General features: G+C 51.7%; 1 protein-coding gene across 1 annotated transcript in view; it reads left to right on the top strand.

The window, feature by feature from the left end:
* Positions 1–9,267, top strand: part of PLEKHA2 (pleckstrin homology domain containing, family A (phosphoinositide binding specific) member 2) — an 82,221-nt gene that overhangs the window by 45,951 nt on the left and 27,003 nt on the right. The window contains exon 5 of the mRNA XM_010838758.1: positions 4,446–4,502. Coding sequence (XP_010837060.1) covers positions 4,446–4,502 — 57 coding nt within the window. The remainder of the gene's footprint in view (positions 1–4,445; positions 4,503–9,267) is intronic.

Here is a 9,267-nt window from a genome sequence, read left to right as displayed (position 1 = left end):
TGTCTGACTCTTTGCGACCCCATGGACTGTAGCCCACCAGGCTCCTTTGTCCATGGGATTCTCCAGGCAGGAATACGGGAGTGGGTTGCCATTTCCTCCTCCAGGGGATCTTCCCAACTTGAGGGCTGGTTTGGGAACTTAACCACCATGCAAATTGTGTTTTCATTTAAAAATCAAAGAGTCTCCTGGGTAGGGGAAGAAGACTCTACTCTTGTCCTCAGTGTGCTTAAAATCTAGCAAAAAGAGACGTAAAGGCATAGTAAAATACCCTCCAGTATAAAACTCAGGGCTGGGGGATTCCCTGGTGGTCCAGCGGTTAATTCGGTGCATTCACTGCCAGGGGCACAGGTTCTATCTCTGATTGAGGAACTAAGATCCCTCAAGCCACCAGGTATGGCCAAAAAAAAAAAAAAAATCCAGGGCTAGATTTTGTCCTGTAAACCAATTGTTCTCAAACTTGGGCCCATTGAGGGATCACTTGGGGACATTTAAAAAATGTGCATGTTCTGGGAATTCCCTTGGTAGTCTAGTGGGCTGTCACTGCTGAGGGCCCAGGGTTCAGTTACTGGCTGAGGAACCAAAATCCAACAAGCCATGTGGCAAACAACTCCAGCACGTTCTGACTGCCTTCCAGTTGATTTTGATTCAGTGTTTTTCGGGTGGGTCTTTTAAAACAAGCTCCCCAGGAGAGGGTGATGTGCATGCATTCAGGGAGGGGGCAGGCAGGCTGCTGTCAGATGATGCTGGGATGTGCTGCAATTCGGCTTCATGAAGGCGGGGCCTCCCATCCGTCCCCTGGAGGAGATGGTGCGTCCCTAGGTGGGCTCTGACACCCGGCCCTCCCCAGTTGCAGGCTCCCAGAGTTCCTGCCCGGACATCTGGCTGCTTAGCTCAGGCAGCTGGCACAGTCCTCCCGGACCTAGAAGTGTCCGGCCTGGAGCTGCCACTCTGGCATCGAGCTGTCACCATTCAGGTCCAGCGATCGGAGTGGACACCACACCGTTAGTTTGGATCAAGCCTCGGTGATCCCGGGTGATCCTCTTTTCCCCCCATCACTCACTTCCCCCTGGGTGAGGAGCACAGTTGGGGGTGGAGCGGGGGAACTGCATTTTCAGACATGCGTCAGATTTTCCTGGCCTCTGGTGGTGCAGGGAGGTGCCTGTGATCCTAGGAGCAGGCAGGCAGAGGGAGGACCATGGTGAGGGGCTGGGGACACCTCTACCCTGGGCTTGCTGGGCTGGGAGAACGACTGTGTCCTCTTCAAAGCCAGAGAGCTGAGAGCAGCCGGGGCTGAGGGTGGACCACCCTCCCTCCGGAGGGTGGAGGGGAGATGAAGTCGTTGCAGTGGGATGGGTTCATATCTGGCAGGACGTGTGGGTTTGTGTCTTGAGTGGCTCCTCAAATCCCACTTGATCGCTCGTAATTCCAGCTAGGGCTCTGGAGGCCTCCGGCTGTGGTCTGGGGTGAGGAGACTGAGTTGGGCAAGAACGGCTCCAAGACTTGGCGTCTGCGTCTGGTAATTAGCGCCGCTGGTCGGGGATGGAAGCTGCCCTGGGCTGGGCGCCGCTGTTTACCCTTATGTAACTCTCACGACCAGCCCAGGAAACAGGGCTGATGAGCCCCATCTTCTAGGTAGAGGAACTTGCCTGCGGGTCTAGGACAGTGATGTCTAAGCTAGAATTCCAGCCACTTAAGTTAGACATGGCAATATGCTGCTTCTAGGGCTTCGGGGTGGAAGTCAGGAGAAGCCGAGCCAGGTGTGTGACCTCGGGCAGGTCCCCTCAACACACGACTCACTTCCCTCAAGTACACAACAGGGGCTGGGGGTGGGCCAGGGGGCCAGTGTCCACGGTGGCTGGTGGCGGTGTGTCCCCGAGGCTGTGCAGATGCAGCCAGCTGTGGGCAGCCTCTCCCTGCAGAGCTGTCTGCCTTGGGTGGTTCACAGCCTTCTCAGAGGCACTGTCAGCTGCTCACTGGCCTTTTGGGGTGCTGTGTTTCCTTTTTGGAATTGGATTTAGGGGGTATAGATTTCCCTGGTGGCTCAGACGGTAAAGAATCTGCCTGCAATGTGGGAGATCTGAGCTCGATCCCTGGGTGGGGAAGATCCCCTGGAGGAGGGCACGGCTATCCACTCCAGTATTCTTGCTCGGAGAATCCCATGGACAAAGGAACCTGGAGAGGCTACAGTCCATGGTGTTGCAGAGTCAGGCATGACTGAGCGACTAACACTTAGAGGTACTAGGCCTATCTGTGGTTACCCAACAGAGAGTTTTCTTTTAAAAAAACCAACCAAACAATGCAGTCATTATGTAGTTTAAAAAATGTGTAAATCCAGTTGTCCATATTCAAAATGCTGATTCAGATACTCAAGGGCAGCTTTTAGACTTATGGCCTCGTTTGCAAAAGAGAGGAGATGTCCTTTCTGGATCTCTTTCTCTAAATTTCTAGGGCTCTGAGAATCCTTTTATCGCGGTTTTATCTCCATCCATTTTCTTATGAGTAGGAAGCTTCACACACTGCCTTACTTCAGTGATGCCTGTGAATTTAGGTTGCTGCACTTGGAAGGACTCTTCCCTGCTATCTAAGATATTTCTTAAGGGCAGGCTCCTGGAATGACAAGTCATCCCGCTGTTGACCCTTTAGGAAATTTACTAGATAGTGAAGGACCGGGAAGCCTGGCGTGCTGCTGTCCATGGGGTTGCAAAGAGTCGGACATGACTGAGTGACTGAACAATGATCTGCAGCCATTATTCTAGATTTGCCTTTGTTTATTGCTTAGAGATGACCCCAGGTCTTCAAAATAGGGGCTCCCAGGTTATTCTTTGAGGCTTACGGCAATAGTTTAAGAGGTCACCAGGAGCTCAGGTCCCGTGGGAGTGGATTCGCCAAGTTATATGTGAGAAACTGTCCAGCTGTGATTTCTAACCACGGCCGTTTCTTTGGTACGCTCCCACCCCTGTGTTTTCATCCCTTCATTTCTGACAGTGGAGCAGTTAGAGAGCCAAGAGACTGTGTCAGGGTAGAATGTTGCCAGACAAGGTGCCTGTGAGTTTCTTGATGCTGCATTTATTTTTTTTATACTGTACAGATACCATTCCATTTTAGTACTCATACCTGCCCTTTGAAATAGACTGAAGATACATGTTTTTATTTCCTTTTTTCCCCCTATATTGTGTTACTCTGTACCATATTTATTAAGAAGAGAATTTGAAGTGTCATCAAACAAGATAAAGCCAACAGGGATATCAGAGCAGTCAGGACAATATGTATTTTATTTTATATATATATATATATATAAACTAGCTAACACTTGTTCAGAGTCATAAAGATGACTATATAACTCTAAACAGGGACAATCCCCAGTGTTTTTTAATATTTATTTACTTTATTTATCTGGCTGTGCCGGGTCTTAGCTGCGGCACGAGAGAGCTTTAGTTGTGGCACGCAGGGTTTTTTTCTTCTTTAGTTGTGGCACGTGGGATGGGTTCCCTGACCAGGGCTCGAAAGACCCCTGGATTGGGAGCATGGAGTCTTAGCCACCAGGGAAGTTCCTGCAAGTGGTCTTGTCTATTAACTCATCCTTAGAACTGTCTGGTGAGGTAGGTACTATTATGATCCCTGTTTTTACAGAAGGGAAAACTGAGGCTTAGAGATGAAGGAACTTATTCACAAAGTGGTGGAGCCCCCACTTTTAACCACTGTACTAGAATACATCTCTGAAATAAATGAGGCTAAGGGAAATGTTAAGTCCACATACCGTGGCAAGAATTATCACTGTGGTGAGGTGAAGAAAGGTAAGTGACTAGAGAACAAACTTATGGGGAGATGGTGGGGGGGGAATATTTAGGGAGTTTGGGATGAACATGTACACACTGCTGTATTTAAAATGCATAACCAACAAGGACCTACTGTATAGCACAGGAAATTCTGCTCAATATTCTGTAACAACTTCATTGGGAAAAGAATTTGAAAAAGAATAGATACATGTACAATTGAAGGGCTTAGGGCTTCCCAGGTGATCCTAGTGGTAAAGAACCTGCCTACCAGTGCAGGAGATGGTAAGAGATATGGGTTTGATCCCTGGGTTGAGAAGATCCCCTGGAGTAGGAAATGGCAACCCGCTCCAGTATTCCTGGAGAATCCCATGGACAGAGGAGCTTGGCAGGCTACAGCCCTTGAGGTTGCAAAGAGTTGGACACGACTGAAGGGACAGCACGCACGTCTGTATAATTGAATCACTTTGTTGTACACCTGAAACGAATACAACATTGTTCATCAGCTGTACTCCAAAATAAAATCAAAAGCTAAAAAAAAAAGTAAGTGACTAGTCAAGATTGCAAAGCCAGAAAGTGGCATCAACAGAATGAGACTCTCAGCCTTCCGTAGTCCTGTATCCACTGCCTCGCATAGCATCCTTCTTCAAATGCAAAACCCATGTCTTTCAGAACCTGGCAATTGGGGCAGGAGCTGTCGGATCTTTGCAGCTGACCTACATCTCGAAGGTAATGTCGGCCTGGAGCTCTGGGACTTCATGGTTTGTAAGTAGGTATAGTATCTAAACTAGAGGAAGCACACACCTTGGGCATCAGCTCCTGGGGGTGTTGCTGGGCTATGATGTGCTCCCCATGTGCCCGTGGAAGCCTTTAACTGACCGGGGCCGGGTGGCCTGTGGCAGCAGGTTCTTGGAGGGTGGTCTTGCAGCCTCTCACTTCTGGGACCCATCAGTCAGTGATACTGCCATCTCCTGCAAAGGTGGGATGGGAGGTGGGTGGGCAAAGACTGGGACATGATCTTTTTTTTTAACTGGGACCAAAAGGAACACAACCACAACAGCAAAAAACCCAGTGACTGTAAAGGACTCTCTCAAAGTGTATGGTTTGACTGGCATGGCTCAGAAAGCGTTGGGGCGGCACTGAAAGCTTATCCATGGGCGGGACCGGATCACTGTGGAGGGGAGCCTGGGAGGGCCCCAACCACTCAGCAGCCAGAGAGCAGCTGAAGGGGCTGGCAGGCCAGCCGACAGCCCATCCCCTGGTCCAGTCTGCACAGAAGAGGCGAGAGCAACCCCTCTTCTGGGCTGAGACCTGGGTGGGGCCTGGGGGGCTCCAAGTGGATGGTGCCCACTCATAGCTGCTGAATTCAGCTTTGTGTAGTGGCTCCTCATTGGAGCAGGCACCGGCGCTGACCTGTGATGCAGCAGTGATAAAAAAAAAGGCCGGGGGATTTAGAGCCTTGCTAGAAAGAGGAACTGTTTGTCCAGCAAGGAAAGCCAAGTGGCCCCCAGCCAGCAGCGAGGTTCTGGAAGGCCCTCACTCAGCCCTCTTGGGGACCTCGGCTTCCTTGTCCACATTCTCCCCTCCTCAGGGGATGGGGCTCTGATCTGAGTGGCTCCTGTCCATCTCATAATAAGCTTTGGGGGTCCTTGGGCAGCCCTCCCATCTCAGCTGGGCCAAAGGGGAAGGCAACTGCAGGGGTTGCAGGTGGGAGTCCAGCAGAGGAGACTGGGTGCAGGACAGTGTTTGGGAGCCTTAGAGCGAGGAGGGCAGGACCGGGAGAGGCGAAGGGCTTAGGAAAGCAGGCAATTTGCATGCTTTGTGGTCAGAATGTGGCTGGCTCCCAGAGGCCCCTCCGGCCAGGGCCCTGGGCCCTCCCCTCTCCTGTCCTGTCCTGTCCTGTCTTGCTGTGAGCTCATTAGGTCATTTCACTAGGAGGTTGGAAGAGAGAGAATTCAGAGAGCAGGGAGCAGAGAACCCCAAGATTAATGAAACTCTAAACCATCTCCCATTTGAGAGGGTTTTTTTTTTTTTCTCCTTCCTGATGGGAGAAGAGGGACTACAGTCTCTTGCAGAATCGTGATTTATAAATGCAGCTCGGACGAGGGTTTCTCGAATTCTCGGCTTGGGAGGCTGCTTCCTTTAGCAGGAGGGACCTGCCTTGTACCCTCCGTGGAGGGGAGAGGCAGGCGGGGATGGGTTTTGCAAAACCCACAGCTGCCAATGGGTCAGGTTTCTCGGAGAGGAGAGCCTTGAACTGCTTGCTGCCTGACCCAGTGCCAAAAAGCAGGGGTTTTCCCAGAAAAAAAAAAACAAAAACATTTAGCCTGTGCTGGTATCAAATTCGGCATTCCAGGTTATTTCTTGTTAACCCCTAGGTGTCCCGTCCCCGAGGAACCTGTTGCACCAGCAGCAGCAGCCTGGCCGTAGTGCGTGTGGCCTCCGCTAAGGGTGCTCGTCCTTGTGGGCTGGTGTTGGGAACATCCATCTTCAGAGAAGCTAACACAGAGGAAGCTTCTGCAGTTGATGTCGCAGCAGCAGGGCCAGTTCTCAGGCCAACTAGAAAAAGATGGATGCTGGCCTTTGACTCCACCCACCTCCCTGCTTTGTTTGCGGGTCCTCCTCTTCCACACAGCCAGCTCCACCTCTGTTAATGGGAGTCCTGGCCTGACCCTTGAGGCCAACCAAACTGAAACGTGGGAGTCAGGAGCAGAGAAAGCTTTACTGCAAGGCCATGCAGGGAGATGAGGTGGCTCACGGCCTTCAGGAGTCTCAAGCTCCCTGAAGGGTTTCAGCAAAGCGTTATTAAGGGCAGATGAGAGGGTTGAGGGCCTCAGGGTGCACGTTTCTCTGACGGGTTGATGGTGTCGTGGGAATTCATGTTAGTGGTCGACCTCGGGCTTCAGGAGACATGGGACCACGTACTCAAGGTCGTCTAGTCCTTCTTCCGTTTGCTGCTGCTTGTTGGGGGGATGGGGTTCACATCTGCAAAACAACTCAGGAAATTTTCATCAGATACTATTATCTGGGTACTTCAGAGGGGAGCTCAAGCAGAGGATACGGGGAGGGGGGTGGGGGTGGGGAGGCTTTGTCTGCGGAAGGCCCCATAGGGTCCTGTTCACTTACACTTCCAGCTTGTGGCCTGGCTCTCTGTTAATTGCAACAAAGACCTTCCTGGAACAGGGCTCACTCCTGGCTTTTGACGGGCAGGGGTGGGCAGGGTCATGGATCCTTAGGAAAGTCTGATGAGAAGCGTGGATTCATGTCCCAGGTAAATCACGTGTGTGCGCACACACCCTCATTTCTCCTGTGCCTCCAGGGCTCACTGACCCCTGGAAGCTGGTTCAGAGGCTCCAGCTTCGAGCCTGCTATGATTCTGGGTGGGTGAGTGCCTCTTCCCCGGGTCCTGATGCTGCCTTGTGGGGCAGGGTCTCCCTGGGCAGCACCGAGGCTCCAAGGCCTTTGGCTGCTGCTGCTGCTGCTGCTGTTGCTGGAGGGGCCCCAGCTCTACTTCCGGCTCAGGGGAGCCAGGGTGGGGCGGGCTCGCAGTGCCCCGGTGCCCCATGGCTTTGCAGCTCCTGTGGTCTGTGCAGGATCTGATAAGAGCGAGTTCCTGAGCGTCTGTTGGGCTGGGGGGCAGGGGGCGGCCTCGCCTGTGTCACTCTGCGGGTGACCTGTGCTCCGTCCCTGCCTCACCTCCCCTGCCCCCCGACCTCTCCCTGCCTCCTCACCTAGGACCCACCGGTCAACCACTGCTGTGCAGCGACTTACTTGTGGCCAGAGTCAGCCCATCCACCGTGCCACTTCTTCAAGAGCCTTTCTGCTCCTTCACCACGTGTGAAGGAGCTGCATGGGCTGGCCTAGTCAGCAGCAGGTGGTGTGGTGGGGGCAGTGGTGCTATCCCTCCCAGGAGGTGGGGGTCCTGCCCCCCATCACTGGGATCTGGGGGGAGGCCAGAGCTATACTCCTCCAGAGTGAGTGAGACCCCCTTCTCAGCCCCCACCTTGGCCTTTCTTTCTGAGGGCATAGCAGCCAATAGATGGGACTTGCTTTGTTGTTGTTGTTTTTTTTTTTTGGCCACACCAAGGCATGTGGAATCTTAGTTCTCCAACCAGGGATCAAACCCATGCCCCCTGTATTGGAAGCCTGGAGTCTTAACCACTGGACCACCAGGGAAGTCCCTGTATTTTCTTCGTCATTCCAGGACTGTAAGAAGGAGTGTAGTTGCCTCCCCTCTGGCTTTGCCAATCTTGGGGCTGATCAGAGATGTTGAGGGTCTTACCCTTGCTAAACAACCCATCAGGGTTGACCTAGAAGTACCGTCCTATTAATTCAGCAAGAGCTGCTTGGCCAGGTAATCCTTCTGTGGTCACCACGAAGCAGATTACAGGTGTGCAGGCATGTAATCACACGTACTCCCAACTGAACACTGGATAAACATGTAAAAGCAAATGGAAAGCCAAGTGATCTCTTTGAAAGCTTTGACTTCCGGTAATGAGTGCGTTTCCCTCGGATGGGCTGGTAATGAGCTGTGGTCAGAGTGGACTGTTTGTCTCCCAGCCGGGGTGAAAGTGTGCAGAAGGCAGGGAGGGCCAAGGTAGTTCTGCGAGGGTCAGGGTCATACAGGAACCAAGGGCGGGGCGCACAGGAGCTCTGAGCTTGAGGACCTGCAAGAACACGGGTGCTGAGGGAGGAAGCCCGTGCGTCACCGACAGATCAGAACATCAGATGCAAACAGGAGGGAAACACACAGTGTGGCTCAGGTTGAACCCTGGGGTCTGCATCCCAGGAGAACAAGATGGCACGGGGGCCAGGGCTTGTTCGCAGGGCTTTGGCTCACAGATGCTAAATAGGCAAGGGGATTTTCATCCTCTTTGAAGGCAGATATGCGGGCTCACCTTTGTCTAAATCTTCATCATCTGGGAGATGATTTAAAGACTTTCTTAGGCTCTCTAGCGTACACCTCACATCATGGTAAACATCAGAATGACTCCACTTCCCTCATTGACTGTAATTGTTTGGCTGTGAGATATTTGAAAGGATTTTCATCATTTTCCTTTTTGAAATGATTTGACTGTGAGTAACTCAATTTATGATTGGCTTTAATTTCTCAGCTATCGTCTTGCACATCCAGGGATTCTCGTGAACCAAGAAAATCAAAGCTGCTGATTATTTTTGAATGTTGTGCGGTTTTTGTGAATGTTTAATTAGAATGTGAATGAAGTTGGCTTAATGCGACATCTTGTAGGCATGTTGATGAGGTTGGTGTAACGTCATATAGACATTCAGTTGAATAGTTATTACTATTGAGTGTGCCATATTCATTTTATGTGTTGGAGGCCAGGTCTCATACATGTTTTGGGGCCCGGAGAAGCTCACAAGGCCCTTAGCATTTTGTCCGTCATGCCAAGCATGAAAAGTGAAAGTTAGTCACACAGTCATGTCCAACTCTTTACGATCCCATGGACCATAGCCCACCAAGCTCCTCCGTCCA

The sequence above is a fragment of the Bison bison genome, unplaced genomic scaffold (assembly GCF_000754665.1).
Source record: "Bison bison bison isolate TAMUID 2011002044 unplaced genomic scaffold, Bison_UMD1.0 scf7180017864105, whole genome shotgun sequence".
Classification (NCBI taxonomy): Eukaryota; Metazoa; Chordata; class Mammalia; order Artiodactyla; family Bovidae; genus Bison; species Bison bison.
This window is presented reverse-complemented; position numbering and strand designations above follow the sequence as displayed.